This window comes from Nannobrachium achirus (assembly GCF_963921795.1).
Source record: "Nannobrachium achirus genome assembly, chromosome: 3".
Lineage (NCBI taxonomy): Eukaryota > Metazoa > Chordata > Actinopteri > Myctophiformes > Myctophidae > Nannobrachium > Nannobrachium achirus.
The window spans coordinates 5629265-5656009 of NC_137812.1; the positions used below are offsets into that span (position 1 = coordinate 5629265).

At 41.8% G+C, this 26745-nt stretch overlaps 1 protein-coding gene across 1 annotated transcript; it reads right to left on the reverse strand.

The window, feature by feature from the left end:
* Positions 1-376: 376 nt before the first annotated feature.
* On the reverse strand, positions 377-13993 carry LOC308281591 (hyaluronan-binding protein 2-like; the record flags this gene model as incomplete). Its single annotated transcript, XM_080721817.1, has 6 exons — positions 13930-13993; positions 13535-13795; positions 12215-12508; positions 8623-8830; positions 736-893; positions 377-531 (listed from the first exon to the last, which is right to left on the reverse strand). Exons 2-6 carry the CDS (start codon positions 13641-13643, stop codon positions 377-379), a joined length of 924 nt encoding a protein of 307 aa, XP_080577943.1. The 5' UTR covers positions 13644-13795; positions 13930-13993.
* Between the last annotated feature and the right edge of the window lie 12752 nt (positions 13994-26745).

The following is a 26745-nucleotide window of genomic DNA, read 5'->3' on the forward strand; positions in this document are numbered from 1 at the left end:
CCTAGTTTGACCCCTCACATGCTACTTAAAGCATATTTATTTTGTGTAGTTTTTCCTGTATAGTAAAGTTAATGGGACACAAACACAAATCAGTTTTTTTTATGAGGTTTCCCCCGGGAGTTGAATTTCAACCTTTTAGTACATATTATTACACACCTTTAGAAACACATTGGTGAAGAAATTTCTTGGTAGCGATTTACTTAGCAGATTTTCTTATGTTCCCCTTACTATAGCCTAATAGATGAGCCCAAGGCAATGGGTTTAGAGAAGTGTGAACCTTCTCTAAATTGTCTGTGTTATCAGGTTGATTCAGATCAGTGCTAATGTGTAATTAGATACATACCATGTTTAGTGTAGTAATTGATTCAGATCAGTGCTAATGTGTAGTTAGATACATACGAGTGCGGCCCCATCCAGAAACTACACACTCCATGCCATCAGGGAAGCGCTGGTTCGGCAGACAGGCAGTTTTAACATAGCGACTTTCCACGGCACACAGAGGACTGTGGATTGCCTTCAGTTGAAGTAAAGCTGACACACAGAATGGTACATTATTAGCATCTCTGATGAGCATAGATGTAATTTTTGAAATGAAATAATTACATTACAACGAGCCAATGTTGAACAACATTGCATACTTTCTCCATGTCTATACATTACATTCAGAATGCTAACTGGCTTGACAGTTACTCATGTTGTGTCAGTGACGTATGTACAGTAAGTTCATGTCCTCACCAATGTCATTATGAACAGCCAATAGATGACCATCAGAGGTTGATTGCCTGTAATCCCTGTGAATGATAGTTTTCTCCACAGGGATGATCTGGTCATTCTTTCCATGGTATGTATGATCCAATCTTCCCACGACCACCTGCATCTCCTTGGAACTGCTGCTGTAGAAACAACCAGTCATTCATTAAGACCACCTGCATGTTACTGTAGAGACAGCCAGTCATTCATTAAGACCACCTTGTTACTGTAGAAACAACCAGTCATTCATTAAGACCACCTGCATGTTACTGTTACTGTAGAAACAACCAGTCATTCATTAAGACCACCTGCATGTTACTGTAGAAACAACCAGTCATTCATTAAGACCACCTGCATGTCCATAGAACTGTTACTGTAGAAACAACCAGTCATTCATTAAGACCGCCTGCATCTCCATAGAACTGTTGAGGTCTTTACACAGCGGCGAATTAGCGAAGCATCGCGAAAAAGCGACCTGAAAATGCGGAGAATTCGCCTTACGCTTTTTCTCATACACACCAAAGTGCGACGCGAATAAGCATATAAAATTCGCCAAATTGAATAAACGCGTTCACCGTTCCCCCGCAGACAGGCAGCTCGCAACAGCAGTGGTTTAAAGTAACTACAAGTTACATTTACTTTAGCCTCGGAAACCCAGACTTCTTTTTGGCAATTGGAAGAAAAAGAAGCCTGGGCGATCGTGTTATGATCACTGTTGTAGGAAGTGTAGAATTTCCCTAACCAATCAGAGTGCAGAGAGCGTCGCACCGAATGTGTTGACGTCATGACGCAGCAGCGTTCTCTGCGCTGAGCAGAGGAGCAGAGGGGGGTGGGGGGAGGAGAACACATGCTATTGGCTGGAGACTCGCGGAGAGATTCGCTGTGCCCGCCCATCTGCATACAGAAACTGTCCGCGTTAGCTCAGAGTGCATTTACTTGAGTACTGTACTTGTAGGTATTTGTAATTTCCTTCTACTCCATTACATTTCGGATCCTATTGTATTTAATACCCAACTATTTATTTTAAAACATCAGTCTTTTTGCAGATATATATTAGCCTATAATAAAACATACATGAACCATACTTTTAACAGTAAGAAATTCGAGTACTTTTTCCACCACTGATTAAGCAGCCTCACAGACGAGAAGTAGACGGAGAAGGAAACACTGTTCTCCTCGCTTTGCAAAATTCGAAACAAGAGCGAATAAATAACAGCTGCTTTTTCGCTTTTTCGAAATTTGCGGTCAGTGTGGAAGCTTCCATTGACTTAAAGAGGTTTTAAAGAAAAAGCAATTCGCTATTCGCCAATTCGCCCCCGGTGTGTAAACACCTTTACTGTAGAAACAACTGACTTGAAAGTTTAAATCTACATAATTATGCTTTTTAATGAGGATGGAGTGGCCAGACAGCCCCGGCCTTGAAGCCTCAAAAGTCTAGTATCTCCCTCGGGCCAAAGAGATGTCTCTTTGGTTAAGATATTGGATTTTCACGCGGGAGACCCGGGTTCGAAGCCCGGGTGGGGAGGTTCGGATCACCTCCGTTACATTGGTGCCGTGACCCGGATTCGGGCTTCCCCTTAGGAGGAGGTCAAAGGGGGGTGAGTGTGACGGAGAGTCGCAGCCCCAGCCTTGAAGCCTCAAAAGTCTAGTATCTCCCCCGGACCAAAGAGATGTCTCTTTGGTCTAGTGGTTAAGATATTGTACTTTCGCGTGGGAGACCCGGGTGCGAACCCGGGTGGGGATGTTCGGATCACCTCCGTTACATATATAATATATACACACACACACACACACACACACACACACACACACACACACACACACACACACACACACACACATAGATATGGACTGGCCAAGCATGTCTCCAGACCTAAACCCTATTGAGCATCTGTGGGGCATCGTCAAAAGAAGGGTGGAAGAACAAACATCTCTAACATCCACCAATTCTGTGATGTCATCATGGAGGAGTGTGAGAGGGTTCCAGTGGCAACCGTAGACCCATATAGAACCTCACCCTCCGCTGCATACTGTTGTGCTCCAAGATGAGGTCATACGGGGAGATCACCGGGCTGGGGTAGAATGCCTCCACGCCGAGGTAGATCAGCCTTGTCCCGAAATTGTATCCAAAAAGTAAAGGTAGTTCCATAAAACATGCACTACGGCGCTGGGAAATGGTTTAAATCGCTTTTTTAAATCATTACTTCATACATCATACATCATAACTCATTAAATCCGGAAAAGTCCCCGGCGGCAGATGCCAGTACTGCTTCTGGCAACTGCAGCCGGGGGAGTTCCGATTGAATGGGGAAACATGACACTGGCTGACTAGCGATTTTTAGTGGTTGTTTCATGCCGTAGTGTATGTTTTATGTAACGTGGGATGGAAAGTTATAGTCTGGGAGCGTGGAACTACCGGGAAAAGGGTGATCTACCTCGGCGTGGAGGCATTCTACTGCAGTCCGGTGATCTCGGAGCACAACAGTATGCAGCGGAGGGCGAGGTTCTATATGGGGCTAAGGCAACCTGTGAAGCTCTGGTGAACTCCATGAACAAGAGGGTTAAAGGACAACTCTGCCCTAAATCACTTCTAGGCTCATTTTCCTACTTGATCCAAAATGACTGTCCATGAGTCTATTAGGCAGAAATGCCCCTGTTGTCCAGTTTCCCCAGCAGAACCCAGCAGCCCTCATAGCATATGGAGTGGAGCTCATAAGCCTAGCGATTTTATACCTATTTGTTGCGGTCAAAAGCGATTTTCTTTTTCATGAATGTGTTACTACTTCTCATTACAAACACATCCATGCCTTGGTTGTCCCACACAAGCCACCATAATCTCATAAATCATGTTTTGGGGTGAGCATTTGGCACAACTGCCAATCAAAGTGACTGTACTGGCCAATCACAGGGCTTCTTTTCCGGGACTTGGCAAAACACATCACAGCATTACATCTGTTTAGCAGAGTGTGATGGCTTTTGTGGGACAACAATGGCATGGATGTATTTGTAATGACAACACATTTATGAAAAATAAAAACACTTTTGACCGCAACAAATAGTGTAAAAGTGATAGCTGCTGGGTTCTGCTGGGGAAACTGGACAACATGGGCATTTCTACCTAATAGCCTAATAGACCCGATGGACAGTATTTTGGATCAATATAAGTAGTTAAATGAGCCTAGAAGTGATTTAGGGCGGAGTTGTCCTTTAAGGCAGCACACAAAATAATTTCACTTGGACCCAATTTGGACATTTTCACTTGTACTCACTTTAGTTGCCAGCAGTTTTGACATTAATGGCTGTATGTTGAGTTGTTTTGAGGGGACAAATTACACTGACTACTTTACATTGTATCACAGTGTCATTTCGTCAGTGTTGTCCCATGAAGAGATATATGGGTGCAAAACGGGGCCAAAGGTTTTGATCATTCATCAAAAAAAAATTAGTGAAAAAATAAAAAAATACGTGGAAAAATAAGATTTGAACCCGAAAAAAAAAAAAAAAATTGAACCTGAAAGTCTCGAATTTCGATCTTGAACTTGAAAAAAAAAGTGTTCAAATGTAACTTTGATTCGCTTTTTTAATACTTTTGAATACATTTAAAAATACAATTAATTTCACTTTAATATATATTTCGATCTTGGAGTTTTTTTCAGTTGTTTTTTATTTATTTATTTCAGATTCAGATCTTATTTTTACGGATTCAAATCATATTTTTTCGGTTTCAGATTTATTTATTTTTTCGCTTCTTACTTTTTCGGTTTCAACTTGAAAAGTTTCAAGTCAAAAAGTTTCAAGTTTCAGGTGCAGTTCTGCAGTGGCAAAACAGGGCCAAAAGTCACGTGACCGACTGAGAGCCAATGACGTGAGGCCTTTTCCACTAGCCAATCCAAAGGCTCCAGGGTTGGCATGGCAACATGTTCACTAAAAGTGATTTCTCTGGGCTTTCCTATCCATTCCAGTTGAGCAAATTCCATCACCAATCCCACTCCCTCTCCCTATAAGTCTAAATGCCCAACCAGGGCCTACATAAATACCCCAATGAAATATATAAATTACAAAATGAAATAAATAAAAAAGACATGTTCTATAGATCTATAGTCATCCATATTATGTTTTCAGATCTACATGCCCATCCCCATGTTCTATAGATCTATGAAGTCATCATATGTTTTTCAGATCTACAGGGCCATCCCCATGTTCTATAGATCTATGGAATCATCCATATGTTTTCAGATCTACAGGGCCATCCCCATGTTCTATAGATATATGGGTCAATCCATGTTTCTAAGGTCCCATCTATATGTTTTAGAGATCTATGGGCTCGTTCCTAGGCCCATCCCTATATCCTACAGATCTACAGATTTACCCATACATTCTATAGATCTATGGAGTCAACCATATGTTTTACAGATCTACATGCCCACCCCCATGTTCTATAGATCTATGGAGTCATCCATGTTTTCAGATCTACAGGCCCATCCTCGTGTTCTATAGATCTATTGAGCCATCCATGTGCTTTCCGATCTACATGCCCATCCCCATGTTCTATAGATCTATGGAGCCATCCATGTGTTTTCAGATCTACAGGGCCATCCCCTTGTTCTATAGATATATGGGTCAATCCATGTTTCTAAGGTCCCATCCATATGTTTTAGAGATCTATGGGCTCGTTCCTAGGCCCATCCCTATATCCTACAGATCTACAGATTTACCCATACATTCTATAGATCTATGGAGTCAACCATATGTTTTACAGATCTACATGCCCACCCCCATGTTCTATAGATCTATGGAGTCATCCATGTTTTCAGATCTACAGGTCCATCCTCATGTTCTATAGATCTATTGAGCCATCCATGTGCTTTCCGATCTACAGGCCCATCCCCATGTTCTATAGATCTATGGAGCCATCCATGTGTTTTCAGATCTACAGGCCCATCCCCATGTTCTAGAGATCTATGGAGTCATCCATATGTTTTCAGATCTACAGGCCCATCCCCATGTTCTATAGATCTATGGAGTCATCCATATGTTTTCAGATCTACAGGCCCATCCTCATGTTCTAGAGATCTATTGAGTCATCCATATGTTTTCAGATCTACAGGCCCATCCTCATGTTCTAGAGATCTATTGAGTCATCCATGTGTTTTCAGATCTACAGGCCCATCCCCATGTTCTATAGATCTATTGAGTCATCCATATGTTTTCAGATCTACATGCCCATCCCCACGTTCTATAGATCTATGGAATCAGATATACAGGTATGTTCTATAGATGGGTCAATCCATGTTTCTATGGTCCCATCCCTATGTTCTAAAGATCTCTGGGCCCTCATATTTTACAAATGTAAGGCCCATCCCTATGTCTTACAGATCTATGATGTTCTCTAGATCTATGGGCCACATATGATGCGTTGTGAGCTTGTTCAAAAAAGTAATGTTGAAAAACATGAATAAACTAAAAAGGTGCCATTCTGGGAAATTGCAACTGATGCAAGTCGCGAGGAATCCACTGGGAACTGAATTCCGTCTTTGCATTTCCATAATTATATTAAACTAGAGGCTTGGCTGCCCAATGAATGCTCCGCCCTTTAATGCAAACCCCATTATACCTGTTGTCATAGGACCCGTTTTGACCATCTGTTGCCTGTGTCCATTTATGCCCATTATATGGAGATATCTATATCTGTCCGTCTGTGTCCATTTTATGCTCATATGGAGATCTCTTTAGACACAGTGCCGTTTCCGGAAAAACACTTATGTATTTGAAGCCGGTTGGACGAACGGTTCTCGAGATACGCGGATCCTTTTATGATGTGATGTCATTATGAGTCAGCGCTTACGCCGGTTCGGGTAAACCGTGTATCGGGTCGGGGTCGAGGCAGCGGGGAACGCGCATTGGCGAGACAAACAGTTCTCGATATACGCATAATACATACACACACACACACGCAGACACACACGTACACTCATAGAGACTTCTCGCATTTATTGTAAGATAATTTTATTGTAAAACATATGGATGTGCCTGTAGATCTGTAGAACATAGGGATGGGCCTTTAGATCTGTAAAACATATGGATAACTCCATAGATCTATAGAACATGGGGATGGGCCTGTAGATCTGAAAAAATATGGATGACTCCATAGATCTATAGAACATGGGGATGGGCCTGTAGATCTGAAAAAATATGGATGACTCCATAGATCTATAGAACATGGGGATGGGCAAGTAGATCTGAAAACATATGGATGACTCATTAGATCTATAGAACATGAGGATGGGCCTGTAGATCTGTTAAACATATGATGACTCCATATCTATAGAACATGGGGGTGGCTATGTAGATCTGTAAAACATATGGTTGACTCCATAGATCTATAGAATGTATGGGTAAATCTGTAGATCTGTAGGATATAGGGATGGGCCTAGGAATGAGCCCATAGATCTCTAAAACATATGGATGGGACCTTAGAAACATGGATTGACCCATAGATCTATAGAACATGGGGATGGGCATGTAGAGCTGAAAACATAATATGGATGACTATAGATCAATAGCACATGTCTTTTTTATTTATTTCATTTTGTAATTTATATATTTCATTGGGGTATTTATGTAGGCCAATTCATTTTTGGGCATTTAGACTTATAGGGAGAGGGAGTGGGATTGGTGATGGAATTTGCTAATTTTTGGGCATTTAGACTTATAGGGAGAGGGAGTGGGATTGGTGATGGAATTTGCTAAACTAAATGGATAGGAAAGCCCAGAGAACTCACTTTTAGGGAAACATGGCAGCCAACCCCTGAGCCTTTGGATTGGCTAGTGGAAAAGGCCTCACGTCATTGGCTCTCAGTCGGTCACATGACTTTTGGTCCTGTTTTGCCACTGCAGAACTGCACCTGAAACTTGAAACTTTTTGACTTGAAACTTTTCAAGTTGAAACCGAAAAAGTAAGAAGCGAAAAAATAAATAAATCTGAAACCGAAAAAATATGATCTGAATCCGTAAAAATAAGATCTGAATCTGAAATAAATAAATAAAAAACAACTGAAAAAAAGGACTCCAAGATCGAAATATATATTAACTCTCCTACTGCCAGATTATTTATTTATTTATTGGGTCTGGTGCCATCAAAAAGCGGCTTACCTTTGCGACGTTATAGTAGATAGACAGACAGACATTTATTTTTATTTTTTATTTTTTTTGGGTTGTGCAATAGTGCACTTTGGTCTGCCAGGCAGCAGAGGGCGGCGTCATGCGAGAATGAATGTGAATTTGCCTGTTATGTGTTGAAGAAGAAGAAGACCAGTCACTGGCCACAGAGCCTTACAGCCAGAGGAAATCAACAAGGAAGTGAATTGTTCTCCGTTGATGTTAACGCATAATGGATTTTTTACACCATCACCGCGGAAAATGTGTTTACAGTACAAAGCCGCGCGACCCCTCATCAGCTTACAGTCATCAGACGAACGAACCGAACGAGCGCCGTATTGGCGGAGAGGTCTTGCGAATTGGGGCGAACGTGAACGTTCAAAGCGTGGGGAGAGTTAAAGTGAAATTAAATTTATTTTTAAATGTATGTACATTTGAACAGTTCAAGATCGAAATTCGTGACTTTCAGGTTAAAAATTTATTTTTTTCGGGTTCAAATCTTATTTTTCCACTTAATTTTTTACTTTTTCACTACTATTTTTTTTGATGAATGATCAAAACATTTGGCCCCGTTTTGCCCCCATAGGAGATACAGTATAATTAAATATTTGCAGAAAAGATAGGGCTGTACTCACTTTTGTGATATATAAATCCGCCAGTGCCCTAAGGTTGCCTAGCCCTGCCATAATAAAATAGTAATTTAGAGCAGCTTACATGCAGTGACCAGCAGTGAGGACCCAACAGGATGCAATGAGGACGCCTCCACATGCATGTTTGAACGGTTCTGATGATCCAGTGTCTCTTCGCTGCAGGGACACCTGCCAGGGATGATCCCCAGGACGAGACGGCCTGCCTCTGGCAACCTTGACTACTACTTCTTCTGTATCAGGAGGATCAGGTTTTCCACACTTGGAGAACAGGTCTGGACCAGATCAGAATCAGAATCAGAAGAATTTGTTATACAGTGATACAGTGACCTCGAGAGTCAGTGTCGAAATGTCCTCGAGCAAGATTCTGAACCCCTAGTTGCTCCCGGTGAGCAGGTTGGTGCCTTGCATGGTTTCCTCTGCCACCGATGTATGTATGTATGAGTCAATGGGTGAATGAAATGCACAATGTAAAGGGCCTTGGATAAAGGTGCTATCTAAATAAATAGAACATTTTTACCATTTATAATTTATTTACTCGATGTCATATTGCACCTGTAGGCCTAACGTATCACATTTAGTTATTAACCATGTTGTTGCCAAGGGGATATTTCTCAGGTTATTCTAACAGGCATAAAAACTAGTCTTATGCAGGCAAATAGACAAAGACTCTTACAACTGAAAGCCTTTGATCAACTCTTCACAAAAACTCCTTAAGTATTGTTAAGAACGTTTCGTTGTCAAGCTCAACGTTGGGCATTTGGACCAATACATGGAGAAATGGAGTGAGCCTGTTTGGCCTAAACATGGAGATTTGGAGAACACTATATATGGAGATAGTCCATCATGTCATATGGGACTGCCGTCATAGACAGTTGGCCATTGTTAAAGTCTTTGCACACTGCTGCGTTTTTCGTTGCGAAATGCGTTTTTCAGGGCAAGGAGAGAGCGAGAGATAGAGAGAGCAAGGGACCGAGTGGTGCACGAAACGGGCGGCAGTCATGACTGACGTAAAGGGAGGTTGATTTTTTATTTGCGCGCTCCGAAATTCACTCCGATATTCGGCCCGAAAAACGCAGCAGTGTGCAACCAGCTTTAGGCCGGTGTCAATGGCAACCGAGCATGGACTGCATACGTGTCAGATTGATGTAATCAATATACTGTATATGACATCTGACAACCTTATATGGTAAATGGTGCATTTATATAGCGCTTTTATCCAAGGCGCTTTACAGAGATTGTGCATTACATTCACCCATTCACACACACATTCATACACCGGTGGCGGAGGAAACCATGCAAGGCACCAACCTAATCACCGGGAGCAATTAGGGGTTCAGAGTCTTGCCCAAGGACCCTTCGACATTAACTCATGGGGAGCCCGGATTCGCACTGGGAACCCTTCGGGAATCCTTCGTGCTCTAATAACGGTTTCTCTACCCCTGAGCTATGCCGCCCCAAAGCATATATAAGCAGGCTTCCCGTTCAGATCCGTGGCAGACTGCAGTTGACCACCGAAGTAGTACTAAGCTAAGAACAGCACTCTTGACAGACCTCAGTAGAGAAATATACCCAAAGGTTAAGAACGGGCTAGGTATTGAAAGCGTCCCACAAGACATTCGTCAAAGGTTCTGCCGGACAGATACGAGCCTACGTCAGAGCCCAAGTTCGAGCTCTATTTCATGGTGTCAGAAAGGGATTGCAGAGCTATCTGAGAAAACACAATGCCTAACGCCCTCAGTAAAACCAAGCATCCGAGTCATGGCTCACGAACCTCAGCGGCAACAGTTAGCTTCTCGCATGGGGTACCTGTAGTTGACACAATGGAATCAGCAGTGGATAACCTTGTTATGGGTATGGAGGTGACGCTGGACCCGGGAGCGGAGAAGACAGTCGAGGTGGTGATGGATGAGAAAGAGCTATGGAAGAGGACGTGAGAGAAGAGAGGAGTGGTGGAAAGATTTCCATTCCAGCCAGCCAGCCTCGGAGATACCCCAAGCAAACACGGCCCTGAAGGTCTACAAGGGCACTATTCAAGCAAACCCGGCCCTGAAGGTCTATTTGGGCACCATTCAAGCAAACCCGGCCCTGAAGGTCTATTTGGGCACCATTCAAGCAAACACGGCCCTGACGAACAAGGGCACCTTTCAAGAGATTTGTCTAAGAGACACTGCCTTGACGAATAAGGGCACCATTCAAGAGATTTGTCTATGAGACACGGCCTGACGAACAAGGGTACCATTTAAGAAAACACCCCAATGGACAGGGGACGCAACCGACAGCCCAAGGTGGCGAAGGATGGACTGTCTGGTACAAGGGTACCATTCAAGCAAACACCCCAACGGACAGGGGACGCAATCGACAGCTCGGGGTGGCGAGGCTGGCACTGGATCATTCAAGGGCACGGAAACGATGGAGGGAACCTCGAAATTCAGAGCATACACCTTGGTCTAGTACCAGAGATATAAACCTTTATCTAAGAGATTCTAGTACCTATGCTGAGCGATATTCTATCCATCAGAGGCGACAGAGTGCTTGCATACTAATCCTAACCCAAACCCGATCTAGACTAGCTCTTTCTCCACAGATACTCACAGAGAAGAAAGAACGGTAAGGGGACACAGGCAAAGAGGCCACAACCACACGCCGGTCAGATCAGACGGCAAGGAGACAGGCAATAGGCTTATTGTTACTACCTACTACTACTAAGGATGTTGCCAGGAGACGAGATGCGGAACGACCACAGACAGATGGCCTGGAGGCTGTAATGAGGCAGAACTGGCAGCATGGGGTAGAGGGCCCAGAGACTAGGATGAGGGAAAGACTGGCAAATCAGGAGGACAGCCCGGATGATGGACTGGGGCTGAAAGGAAGACGTTAGAAGGGCGGCGTAATGCACTGTGTAGTATCGGTAACTGAGTTACTCAATTTAAAAAATAATGCGTTAGAGTACTCGTTCCTGAAAAAAAGAACGGCGTACAGTAATTAGTTACTTTGTAACGTGTTAGTCCCAACTCTGTGTAAATGGTACCAGGGCTGACTTCACCAGTCTAACAGAACTTGGTACTAAGTGTATAAATGGTACCAGCAGGGCTGACTCCACCAGTGTAACAGAACTTGGTACTAAGTGTGTAAATGGTACCAGGGCTGACAGTAAATGATGCTGCCACTCTGTATACTGGAACACCAGCTTCACCTGCCTAGTTGCACCACAGCTCTGATCCTGAAGGGACACATGTGGCATCTCTCCATGGGGGGCAGTGTTGCTGCTTGGAGCATCAATACAAACTCAACAAGACCCATGCTCAGGTGCCAGTCACACACCTGCCAGAATCTATATAATATTATATACAAATCTATGTTTTTACATACACAGATAAATAATAAGAATTCATGGCCAGACTAAAACATGGGGGAAGGACAGAAGAAGCTCACTGTTCCTTTGTTTTGGTAGATGGGATGTTATAGAACACTAAAAAGGACTGGAACAGACAGACAGACAGACAGACAGACAGAGAGAGATAGAATATGAGATGGGACAGACAGAGAGAGATAAAATATGAGATGGTACAGACAGACAGACAGACAGACAGACAGACAGACAGACAGACAGACAGACAGTATAGATTAGTGTCGTTGTTGAAGGCATTGTTTGTTACCTGAACAGATCACCTCCAGTCTGTCCCCTGATTTACCAGGCTGCATCGTTCCACATTCACTCAGTGTAGATTCAGAACCATTACAGGAAGATGCAATCAACCATACAGGTTGACGTTTAGAACCATGACTCCATTTAGTGTGAGCAGCAGAGCCACAGTCGAGCTCTTTACAAACAACAGTTGATGAATTCAGGTTCCAGTTAGACATAGGATCAGCCGCTGGTCTCCACTCTCTCCGGTGTTTCACTTCCAGTGTACCTGTACAGTGACTGGTTCCTCCCACCAACCTGACAGCTGTACAGAGACAATGGAACATATTGTAAAAAAAAAATTCCTCTTGTTCATGAAACCTCACCGAGTTTGATTAATTAAACTTACCATAATAAAAAAAAGGCCATTAGGCTAAATCGATCATCAATATTTTTCATAGAACACGTCATAGTGAATTCAAGTAGTTTAGAGACCAGAGTTTTGAGTACGGCATGATCAACGCCATTATCGCTGATGATAACACTGTTGTGTTGTGTTGTGTTGTGTTGTGTTGTTGTGTTGTGTTGTGTTGCTGACCAGGAAGTACATGGTCATAAGAGAGTCACACAGTATCAAAGTAAACATCGCCCTCTAGAGGCTTGTATTTGAAAACCTGCTTTTAACTGCTCTTTCAGCAAAGCACCTGGTCATTGATATCTGGCAGTCAGTGTGTTATTAATATCGCTGTTCACTACTGTGAGAACGATCTGCGGTTGCTAGGAGACCGAAGCATGCAGAGATAACCCGGAAATGAAAAGCACTTCTCCATCCAGTTCAACTTCTTCTTCTGCAGGGAAATAGGATTATCTCTGGTTCTAGGTTTCCACAGCGCCCACAGTCCATTCACACGCTGTTTAGTGGACACTAGGTGAAGCTACAACAACCAGAGAACTGTCCACACAGACACGGGTATGTGCATGGAACCGTGCACACACGTGTGCGCCATTGAAAATACGGTAAAACACTGAAAACCCTGGTAGTTTGCTACTGAATTAATTATAAAACCCTGGCAGAAGCTACCAAATTAATAGAGAGGAAACATTTGGTAATTGAATAGAGGTCACTATCAGTATCAGAGGATTTAAGGGATGCAATCCAGAGAGAAAAAAAAGTGACTTGCTAACGCCACCATGAGGCCGATTTGAAACATTTGGGGTGGCAGATCTTCCTTCACCTACTGGGAGTGGTGTAGAGTTGTCACTGGGCCCTAACTGGCCCGGCCCAACTAATTGGCATACATTTTAGGCCAGATACCGGTATACATTTATCTTAAATCAATTAAATACTCACAGTGAAGATCAACACTGACTCCAGGTGAACTGACTGTAGCGATGTTGTTCACTGCCTTACAGTTGTATGTTCCACTGTCACTGGGTTGGATGTTAGCGATGGTAAACATCTCCTTCTGTGCCACTTCTGTGTTGTCTTTGAAAATGAAGTAACTCTGGAATGGTGGATTTGATTCACTGCTGCTACAGGTGAAAGTGACTGAACTTCCTTTGACAACATCTTCTGATGGACTTACTGCCAAAAGGACGTTCTTAGGACCATCTGTTGGAGAAACATTCATGTAACTTTAAAAGCTCTCTTTATGACGCAGAAAATAAATGCGCTTCAACAAATGATGTTGTTGTGTTGCTGTCAGTAAAACAAAAAGAAGAACGTAAAAAGTCTAGCTCACTTACACTGAACATCTAGATGGTGAGGTGATGATCTCTGTGATCCATGTCTGTTTGTCCCCTCACAGACGTACTGTCCAGTGTCTCTCGGAGACAAATTGTCCTTCACCAGCTGAGGACCAGTGGAGATAGATCTGCTGTCTCTGTACCAGGTGTAGATGTCTACTGGTGGGTTGGCATCACTGCTGCAGGTCAGAGTCACTTTGCTGCCTTCAACAACTACTCCTGGTGGATCCACTGATACTGAGGTAATTGTCGGAGAGTCTGTAGAGGAATAAAGATGAATAATTATGCTCAAATAAACATATTTGATTAATGTATAGGCAACTGTATTTTTCACTATAACAATAACAAATATAGCTGCAAGCAGCGATAAATTGGCCAAGGCAGAAAAAGCAGGAAAGCAAAAAAGCATCAAGGGAAAGCAAAGAAGAAATCAAAGAAAAACTAGAAGCAGTGTTCTTCCGAACAGGTCTCCGGCAGGTCAGGTGTTTTTTTTTTTTTTTTTTGCCTAGTGGTGACTCTATAATAGGCCAAAGTGAAAAGGGTCAGGGGTGATCCACTCCTGATCCACTCTAGCCCTAACCTGACTTTCGCCAGATAGTTGCAGCAGTGCGTAACGCTCTGCCTTACATCTGGGATCTCTCGGCCAGACTCTATGTAAGGGGCGGGCCATTTTTTTAATTTCTGTAGCAGGTGATTGGATGTGGCCGTTTCTATCACAGTCTGGGAGTGCCAACTCCAACCACTCATATTGGCCTGTCTGCATGACGTTGCAGACAGGCAACGTCATGCACTCAGGCAACGTCACTCTATTGGCTCAGAGCCGCTCAGAGCCCGCCCATAGCTGCCGCTGATTGGTCCGGCCCGGGACTTTACGAGTGTTATCAACGCTGGCGGACCGAGCCCAGATGGTAAAGCAATGCAACGCAATGCTGCCACCATCTGGCGAAAGTCAGGTAACTCTAGCCCAGGTGCTGGACAAACGGCAATACAAGAGAAGGATAGAGTCCGCAACACTGGTAATACTCAGCTCTGCTTTATTGCTTCAACGTTTCGATCCGTTTGGATCTTCTTCAGGATTCCTGAAGAAGATCCAAACGGATCGAAACGTTGAAGCAATAAAGCAGAGCTGAGTATTACCAGTGTTGCGGACTCTATCCTTCTCTCAAAGTGAAAAGGGTACCACGTGTTCTTGGGCCTTTCGCGGCAATCGGACGCTGCATGCGGGATTTGAGGCATTTTGTTTCCAAAATGTGTTTTGCAAAGATTTACCCGCTGGTGGCGCTATAACAGGCCAATGTGAGAAGGGTGGCATCTGTTCCTTGGCCTAGTGGGAATGTGTGTGCAAAATCTCACACACATAGCAGGCTGCGTTTGAGACATTTTGTTCAAAAAGGAGCAATCCTGCAAACCTTGGAATTCAATGTTAGCCAATTAGATAGAAAATATGATATCGGACAAATCCATCATGATTACATCACTGTAGAGATACTGTTTACTGATTTGTGTGATTTTCGGATAAAATCTGAAGGAGTAATATCGAAGAATGTGTTTTACATACTGTAAGTCTGCCTTCTGGTGGCGCTATAAATGGCAGATGTGAAAAATGCAGGGCACAGGTTTTTCCTTGGCCTCTGGGAAGTGTGCATACAAAGTTTTACACTAATCGGTGGTTATAGGTAAAAGCACAAATTGGCCTCTACACAACATGTATGCAAAAGACTGTAGGCCTATAACAGACTAAAATACTGTGATACTATTCACCTGGACAGTTTATGGTGCTGTACATAGTAAGCCTTGCCGAGCCATGAGGCCCATATGACTTGGCAGAGCCATGAGGCTCATTCTGTAGCGTGAGGCAGCTTGATGTACAAGTACACCCCCTTGACATGACGCTAGCATGTCGCAGGGACTTACCCCCAATCCAACCCTTGATGCTGAGTGCCAAGCAGGGAGGCACTGGGTCCCATTTTTTAGAGTCTTTGGTACAACTCGACCAGTAGCCCGGCGGCTACAGAGATAATTGTTCACTTTGTGATACAAGCACCAAATTTTGCACAAAGTTTCCTCTGGACCTACTTTTTCCAAAAGCAAGTTAGCCACTCAATTAAAAACAAATAGGGTTGGGGTCCCATTGACTTTCTATACAGTAAAATACAACAAAATAAATCTGCTTTAAGTAGCAAGTGAGGGGTCAAACTAAGGGTTTTTCATGAGCCTGAATCCAATGCAAGCATTTGTTTTGCACGAAAAACATTCCTTGGGCAGAAAGGCCCCCACAAAAGCGTGAAAACCATGGTGAAAAGTGATGACTCATCACTAAACCATAGTGTTGTGGTGGCCTTTCTAGCCCAAGGAGTGTTTTTGTGCAAAACAGATGCTTACAATGGATTCAGCACCATGGAAAAAACCCTAGTTTGACCCCTCACATGCTATTTGAAGCAGATTAATTTTTTTGTATTATTTTACTGTATAGAACCCTATTTGTTTTTAATTGAGTGGCTAACTTGCTTTTTCTGAACAAGTAGGTCCTAGGCATTGTTCATGCCAAATTTGGTGCTTGTATCACAAAGTGAACAATTCTATCAATAAATTGACTTGTGGCCGCTTGACTACAGGGTTTGAACCCCGATCTCCCAGTCTCAGGGCAGACACTCAAACCACTAGGCCACTGAGCTGGTACATGATATCATTGTAATCCTTGGGCATCACAACATACAGTAGGTGTAGACACCACATAGTTTGTATTATAATGCTTGATTCAGGAGTTATGATGCAAAATACCTTTAGTAATGGCGGATATAAAAATATGCATCAAGGAGGGGCATTTTTGGAAAGGCTCCATAAGGACCCAAACTGTACAAGTCTAACAAATGTCATTGTTTTATGCTTATATCAACCCCAGGCGGGATTTGATCCACCAACCTTCTGCATAAAAGGCATATGCTCTAACCGCTAGACAGCCACACATTTGGTGTCAGTCATGTTTGTTAAAAAAGAAAAAGGTTCCATGTAGGCTGAGTGCCTTTGATTAAACAATGATTCAATAGCCATTGCCACAGTATTTTATCGATTTTCCATATTTTGGAGGCTACTAAAAGTAATTGAGTAAATGTAACCTGATTATTTGACATTTTTATGTGATCGTATTCTTTCACTCAGCATAGGCACTAACCATTGGCTGAAGCACATACATGACAGTCATGTTTAGAAACAAAAAAGGTTCCATGTAATGTACTTAATATATATTGTGGGGGCTGAGACCAAACCAACACTCAGAAACAATTGAACGGTGTAGCCACACTGGCACATTTATTTAGAAAAAGGAGGACAAGCAGTAACGGAGCTCCGCTCCGTAAGGTAAGTAGTAAGTACGAATGAAGTAGATAATCAAATGAGGAATTAAGTAGTAGTAGTTCACCCCAAAATGACTCTTGGCCATGGAGAATTGAGTTCAATAATATGTTTAGTTTTTTGTCGCATTCCTAAAACAATTTTCTTTCAATAAATGTACCCCCATTGGCTCCGGATGGGGACCCACATGCATTTGGGTCCCTGTCCGGAATCAATGGGGGTGTACTATAATCCATTTTTTTGTCTGGAATGTTTCAATACAAAAAATAATTATTTAACTCAAGTCTCCATGGCATGACTAATCAATAGAAAGAAATGTCATTTTGGGGGTGAACTACTCCTTTAAACAATAAAGCTAAGTAACTCAGGTCAAAGTCAAAAACAGTCTAACAGTCTATTCAACACAGGGTTAGTACTTGCAGTCCTTAACCCTCTAAGGCCCGCATTAAGAAATACTTGAAATAAAAAATTGAAAAAAATCAGATGGTGTTGTAGGAGTCCTATTAAGAGGAAAATGTAATGTTTTTTTCAAAAAAATGTTTTTGTAAGATTTTATAGCCATAAATCAAAAATCATAAATCATGCTCTAATTTACATATGGGGGATATTTTTCACAATAATAACATATGTACATGTTCTAGACATTCTAATGATCACCCAAAAAAATAGTACATGCATTTTACTTATGTTTTTGTGAGGTATAGCTTCCATGAAAAAGTGAGATGTTGTTCGTCAAAACTCTGGAATTTCAGCGGGTGTGGCGGGTGTGAATGTCAGCCCCTGTGGGGGGTATTTATATGCAAATATTGTGGCCAATGGCATTGTAATACTAAACAATAGAATCCAATGGTGGTGTTTAGGTGGTAGGGGGAGCTAAAATAAAATGATTTAAACCTTTTTTTGGATAAAATACAAACGTTGTAATATTACAACCGTGGGCCTTAGAGGGTTAAGTATGCTCGTTCCACCCATCACTGCTGCATGTTCTCCTATATTGCCTGAAATGACAGATACGTAACATTAGGATTTCATTTAACTATATGGCATTTAAAAGGACTTGTGGGGTGCAAAATTCTCTTACCGTCAGCCCCTGCTCTGAAACAAAAACGTCATTACTTCAAAACTTGAATACTTCAGAAGTGAATAATCAAAATTCAAGCCCATGAATTAAATACAGTTGGGTGTCCAATGTAAAAAATATATATATTATACAGTAAAAAGGTCTTATTTGGGATGTTCCATTTAGACAGGTTGTTTAACTTACTTTACTATATTACTATTGTATTGACTATACTTGTACTGTTCTCCATTTTGTCTAATAAAATGTTCAAGCGGTTTGAGCTTGTGGCTCTGCATTTGTTTGGTCTGCTTGCATTTTAGCACAAAAAAATCCCATGTTAAAGTTAGCCTTTTTGCTAAATCACCAAACAACTAGCAGACACATTTCAACATACTTTAGCAAAACTAACCAACCAAGCCATTGACAACAAACCATAGCACTGTTAACTCACCACTGAGTAGATAGGAACATAATGTAGCAGTGAAGGCAGCAACCAGCAGCACCATGCGGCTTCCAAACAATCTGAGAGGGGGCGGAGTGGCATCAACTCAACCACTATTTATACTCTTGCTTAACAAGGTTGCCATGTTTGGTTGGGTTGCCATGTTTGGTTGCAATACCAGGGTTTTCACGGCAAACATTTGTGAAATGCATTTTAAATGCATGAGGTAAGGCTTGAACAGGGGACCTCTGGAATGATAGACAAAGGCCTTACCAGGTGAACTATGCACAGCTCTTCACAGTGAGAAAATATTACTTTAAATGTTTGTTTTAGAAGCAGAAGAATAATTTGCATAAAACTGCAATATTCATTTAATTATTAAAAAAAGCATGTTTCAATTTAAAAAAAATCGGATCTGACAGATCTTTAGATATTGGTCCAAAGTTAATGTAAAAAAAGGTCCGTGCACGTGACGCAAAAATTCCAGAATATCTTTGTTTTGGTAGAAGAGATGTTATATAGAACACTAATAATCTTCTGCTTGAGTCAAGGCACGCGTGTAAGCAAGTTGCATGTCTTCAAACGAAACGAGGCATGACTTTTGACTGTTTTTCATATAATTCAAAATGGTGGGAGAAGTAAAGGTCAGAGGTCAAAGTGTAAAAGTTGTTCGGCATGAGGAGATGCATAAGTGTATACAGGTTTCATTGCTGTACCTGAAACAGGGCATGAGCTATACCTGTTCAAAGTTGGCATTTTTCAAAGACTTCCTACAGCGCCACCCTTTGGCCGATTGTTGCGAGCTTCGTGTTTTAGCCGTTTGGCATAGTCCTCTGCCATACTGCCGAGTTTCTTAAAAAGCGACTGCACGGTAGTAATGATGAAGTCCAATATTAAAGAGTGGCCTTTTGCCACTTTGTGGCCTTGGCCACTAATAATGATGAAGTCCAATATCAATGAGTGGCCTTTTGCCACTTCGTGGCCTTGGCCACTAATAATTCATGTCTGAATACTGTATTTAAATTACACTATTGTACACTACACGATTTATAGGTTATTTTCAAACATTATTGAATTCTCCTCACCCCTGAATGTTTATTCAATAAAAAACCCTCAAGTTGAGTTTCTGTATGTTGTGTCCCATTATTATTATTAGGGCCCGAGCACACACAGTGTGAGAGGACCCTATTGTATTTGCAAAGATTATTATTAAGTGTGCCTGCTATGCAATAGCAGAACACTTATTGTAATCCGCCATACTTAAGTCAGTCAGTCAGTCAGTCAGTAAGTAATGTTCTTGCAAATTTCTGCTCGTAATAACTGCCGCACAATTTACGCCACCGCCGCAATATATACATCAAAACGTGCGGCTCGGCCGGGAATGGTGTGCTATTACTTTTCTTTCCGATCCGCGTTACCATTGCGACGTAATTCGCAAAAAACGACGCCAAAAAACCCCATTCACTTAGAATGGGGGAAATTTCGGCACGTAATAACTGCCGCACGATTTACGCCACCCCCGCAATATACACATCAAAACGTGCGGCTCGGCCGGGAATGGTGTGCTATTACTTTTCTTTCCGATCCGCGATACGATTGCGATGTAATTCGCAAAAAACTACGCCCAAAAACCCCATTGACTTAGAATGGGGGACTCCGAAAAAAACCCAGAAACTTTGGCGCCACATAACTCTGCCATACTTTTGCCTAGCAACGTGATTTAAACTTTAAAATGCACACACAACTTTGGTCTTTTTCCGGCCAATAGGGATGAGCTGTAATTGATTAAGCCCCGCCCCCTCTGTAACAGGAAGTGCCTCTATAACTCATGAACCGTTTGTCGTACAGACTCGCGGCTGGTGTCATAATTTTTTTTTTTCTCAAAATTTTTTTTTCTCAAATTTTTTTTTTCTCAAACATTTTTTTTTCTCAAAATTTTTTTTTTCTCAAAATTTTTTTTTTCTCAAATTTTTTTTTTCTCACATTTTTTTTTTCTCAAATTTTTTTTTCTCAAAAATGTTTTTTTCTCAAATTTTTTTTTTCTCAAATTTTTTTTTTCTCAAAACATTTTTTTTCTCAAAATTTTTTTTTCTCACATTTTTTTTTTCTCAATTTTTTTTTCTCAATTTTTTTTTTTCCTCAAAAAAATGTTTTTTTCTCAAAAAACTATTTTTTTTCTCAAAAAACGTTTTTTTTCTCACAAAACTGTCGTTAAAGTGCGACCCGTGATAACGGCCAAAAATGCGCCAAAACGCCACTAATTAGTCGAAATGGCTGACTTCCTGTTTGGTTTCTGATTGGCTGCTGGCCTTGTGACGTGGGTAGAGCTGCGAGGGCCCGGTCATCGCTGCTTGCAGCTTTAATTCATTAATCGTCCATGACCTTAATTGGGGCCTATTTCGCCAAACAGGAAGTGCCCCTCACCAAACAGGAAGTGACCCTTGATCTCGTGAACCGTTTGTCATACAGACACGCGGGTTGCGTCAAATGACAAGATTAAGAGTCCTTAAACTTAATTGGGGCCTATTTCGCCAAACAGGAAGTGCCCCTCACCAAACAGGAAGTGACCCGTTTTCTCGTGAACCGTTTGTCGTACAGACATGTGGGTGGTGTCATATGAAGAACAATAATGTTAACGTTTATGCAAAAAAATGCTAATGTTAATAACGCTAATGCTAACACCAACCGCTACACAAGGTTGCACAGACTTAGCGAGCTGCAGGCACACTTAAAATTTCTTAGAAATTTTCTTTTCTAGTTATTATTATTTTCCCGAAAGTAAATCGCGTTTTTGAGGCGCCAAACGTACTCCAAAAGTTGTGCAACTTAGCAAGCACATCAGAAGTGGCGAAAAATTACGTAATAAAAAAAAAAAAAAAGGGGGGCGTGGCCTAATGGCGCAACAGCGCCCCCTACAATATTTCAACGCAACAGCCCCACTATACGGTTTCACCCACAAGTACGAAAATCGGTACACATCTGTATTGTGTCCGGACTCACAAAAAAGTCTCTCGGCGCCACGTCCGAAACCAAACAGGAAGTCAGCCATTTTGACTAATTAGTGGCGTTTTGGCGCATTTTTGGCCGTTTTCATGTGTCGTACTTTAACTCCTCCTAGGGGATTAATCAGATCAACTTCAAGTTCGCTCGGCATACTCAAGACACCTTAGCGATGAAAAGTTGTGCGAATCGTGAGTTTTCGTAAAACGGCGTGCCCGTGGCGATGTGTCAAACTTCCTTCGCCAAACAGGAAGTGCCCTTTACCAAACAGGAAGTGCCTAATTAACTCATGAACCGTTTGTCGTACAGACTCGCGGCTGGTGTCATATATATATTTTTTTTCTCAACATTTTTTTTTCTAAAATTTTTTTTTTCTCAAATTTTTTTTTCTCAATTTTTTTTTCTCAATTTTTTTTCTCAAATTTTTTTTTTCTCAAATTTTTTTTTTCTCAAAATGTTTTTTTCTCAAAAATGTGCTAACACGCTAATGCTAATGTTAACACATGCTAATGCTAACATGCTAATGCTAATGCTAACAAATGCTAATGCTAACATGCTAATGCTAACACATGCTAATGCTAACAAATGCTAATGCTAATGCTAACACATGCTAATGCTAACATGCTAATGCTAACAAATGCTAATGCTAACATGCTAATGTTAATGCTAACACATGCTAATGCTAACAAATGCTAATGCTAACATGCTAATGCTAATGCTAACACATGCTAATGCTAAAATGCTAATGCTAATGCTAACAAATGCTAATGCTAACATGCTAATGCTAATGCTAACACATGCTAATGCTAACAAATGCTAATGCTAACATGCTAATGCTAGCACATTCTAATGCTAACATGCTACTGCTAACACATGCTAATGCTAACAAATGATAATGCTAAGAAATGCTAATGCTAACGTTAACACATGCTAATGCTAATGCTAACACATGCTAATGCTAAAACATGCTAATGCTAATGCTAACACATGCTAATGCTTACATGCTAATGCTAATGCTAACACATGCTAATGCTAACAAATGCTAATACTAATGCTAACACATGCTAATGCTAACAAATCCTAATGCTGATTCTTAAATTCTAATGCTAATTGGCTGCTACCCCTTGTGACGTGGGTAGAGCTCCGAGGGCCCGGTCATTGCTGCTTGCAGCTTTAATTATTATTGTTATTGTTATTATTATTATTATTATGACTGTGGTTTTCTGTACAAGGTTTACAGTTTTTAAAAATGGGTTTACTTGGGAGTTTGCAAGGGTTCACAATAGGGATGGGACGATATTAAAATGTCATATCACGATTATTGTGACAAAATAAATCACGATTTACGATATTATCGCGATAATCAAAATCCATTATCCTGGGGCCGAACATTTGCCAAAAAATAGACGATCTACAAGCTCGCAATGCAACGCGTTGTGAGCTTGTAGATCGGCTATTTTGGCAAAGACATTTGATAGAGTGAAAAAAGACTATCAAAGTACGTATATTATAAGTACCTTTTACCAATTATAGAGGGTTAAGTGGTACCAGATATGCAGCTCGGCAAATAAAAGGTGAATTGATCCCAGAGCATGACGGAGGACGATATCACGATAAATTACACACCTGAGCATGGCTCATCTGTCTGTGGTTCCAACACTGTTGTGTAAATCTCTGGAAGAAAGCCTATGGTTCCTCATTGAAGCAACGGTGAGGATGGAACTGCTCTGTTCTTCTTGGGGTGTCGTCTTTCTTTGACTCCACCAGTCTAACAGAACTTGGTACTAAGTGTGTAAATGGTACCAGTCTAACAGAACTTGGTACTAAGTGTGTAAATGGTACCAGTCTAACAGAACTTGGTACTAAGTGTGTAAATGGTACCAGGGCTGACTCCACCAGTCTAACGGAACTTGGTACTAAGTGTGTAAATGGTACCAGGGCTGACTCCATTTACTATAAAAACCTTCAGCTCCTGTGCGAGCGTGAGTCACGCATCATGTCACGTCCACCGACTTGTTCTGACATCACAATGATGACTTGACCAGCTCAGCAGAAGGATATAGCTGACCTGTTCTGACATCACAATGATGACTCGACAAACTCAGTGTTCACAATAGGCCTGGAAAATTAAGGCCCGGCCCTAACTGGGCCCTAACTGGGCCCTAACTGGGCTGGCCCGAGACCCCGTCTGGCCTTACTAATTAGCATACATTTAATGCCCTACCCGGCCTGAAAACATCAATATATGGGCATTCCCAGATAATGCCCTGTTAGGGCAACCACACTACTACAACCAGTAAGACTCCCTAATCGGGAGATAAGCGACCGTTGGTCGCTTATCTCCTGTCACACTGCTGACATCAGTATGACATCACACCGTACACAAATGACCCTTATATAAGACCGGCATTATCTACCGACAGATTAGTAACAAGATGTCAAAATCATTGAAGGTTTACCCTACTAACCAACTGTTTACCATAGCAACCATGTTTTTTACCTTAGCAACCAACTGTTTACCCTAGCAACCAACTTTTTACCACAGCAACCATGTTTTTTTTACCCTAGCAACCAACTGTTTACCCTAGCAACCAATTGTTTACCATAGCAACCATGTTTTCTTACCCTAGCAACCAACTGTTTACCCTAGCAACCAACTGTTTACCATAGCAACCATGTTTTTTACAGGGCCTGGGATTGATGACATCAGAAATCTCCATATATGGGCATGAAAAGGATTTTGTTTCTGGAAATATGTCTGTGGGGTGCCACATTTGGAATAAAACACTTACATCACACATCTGGATATCCATACAGCCCATCTAGTTTGCCTGTGTCCATTTATGCCCATATATCTGATGACATTGGGACAATGATCTCCATATATGGGCATAAAACTTATGTTAATTAGTAAAGCCTGGGGATCTCCATATATGGGCATGAGGGGTACCCTAAAAGGGCATCATCTGGGAATAGCAAATATAGTTATCCTAGAAAGTGAAAATCTTACATCAAAGGCCATAACTACCTACCTACCACCATACTGCATTCCTCATTACACTACCTACCAGTAAGATGCCTAAGGGAGAAAAGCAAAGGGCGAGGTTGCACCATTTCTTGGTCTTCTGGCCAGTGATGTATATCGGACCATTTAACCATATATGGAGACATCTGGTACCCAACGATATTCACAGATATGGGCTTAATATTGATGACATAAGGGATCTCCATATATGGGCGTAAAAGGGATTTGGTTCCCCTGGCATCACAGGGATCTCCATATATGGGCATAAAATGGATTTGGTTACCCTGGCAACACGGGGATCTCCATATCTCCATATATGGGCATAAAAGGGATTTGGTTCCCCTGGCATCACAGGGATCTCCATATATGGGCATAAAAGGGATTTGGTTCCCCTGACATTACAGTGATGTCAGTGGCTGGTTCTACAGAGGGGATCTCCATTTATGGGCATAAAAGGGAATGTATGTATGATGATGTCAGATATCATAGACGTCATAGGACTTTCACATAACGAATAACTGAGTAAGCATGTAAACCCGTAAAATCTATATTTGGGCATGGCTGATTTATGACCTCATCATGATGACACGAGCAAACACAGCTGAATTGTATAAATGATCAGTGCAGAAACCAACAGAAGTATTTGACCAAGACTCTTCGATTTAAACATCAACAAAGGTGTGACGTTTGTTGATGGTCACAAGTGACGTGTGACGGACGGACGGACGGACGGACGGACGGACGGACGGCCGGTGGAGGTTTTCATAGTAAACTGCTCCCTGACGGTCGCAATCACTTGTACTGTATGCCCATGTTTGGAGATCCCTGATTTCATCAATATTAAGCCCATATCTGGGAAAGCCCATATATGGACATAGCCCATCTCTGGGAATGCCCCATATATGGACATATTGTGTCAGTCTCATGTTTAGTATAGTTTATTTCGATCCACATTAACTTCATCACAAAACATTCCACACTGCAAGTCTCATGTAGTCTATGACGTCAAACATCTATGATGTCAGACGTCAGTCAAAGTTGATCCCATGCAAAAGTGCCCAGTGCTCACCAAGCAGTCTGCTGTCACCCAGTCGGATATGTGCATGCACCCGGCGAGATTTCTTCGCTTAGAGCATCTTACTGGTGTATACAGTCAGAGATTGCGTTAGACCGGAAATTTACGGATTTGACCGATTTATAATGACAAAGACCGGAAAATATAAACCTCATCGGACATAAGGACCGATTGAAAATGACACGGCAGATAATTAATATCACCGCAAATCTCTCTCTCTCTTTCTCAATGTCTCTCTCTCTCTCTCTCTCCCTCATCACTCTCTCTCACATGCACATCTGGTTGCACAAACACACACAGGTTAAGTTACACTTTTTCCTGTTAATAATAACCTGTGTGAAATAAGCTGCAATGGGAGGTAAACGGGAGACACTTTATTGTGAAGGTAAGACAGGAAAAGATAGTTGTTGCTGGGTAGGTCTAGTTGTCGGTTTGTTATGTTGTCGCTAAGCTCTCTGTGAGCTGCCTTGGTTTGGAATATGAGCGTGCAGTTTAAGTTGTACATGAATGGACAGTCAAAATAAGTTGTATTATCAGAACTGTTTAGCCTATACACAGTGGCGAAATTAGATCTTATTCCCCATGGGTTTTCAGATCAAGGGGGCCCTGATCAAAGTGGCCCGGGTCTGTTGTCGTTGCGCGATTTAAGCGCAAACTACAATGATTAATCCACAGATTAGGAAAGTAGGGCCCTGGGACCCCTAATATATTGGAAATGACAAAATATATATAATATCCTAGTATGAATTTATGTAGATATGGGCGCATGTTTTTATTTAGGCCTATTAAAACAAATTTTATTTTTGCCACTAGGGGGGGCCCTTGGGTTTTTTGAAACATCTGCGCAGACCCCACTTTCAGAC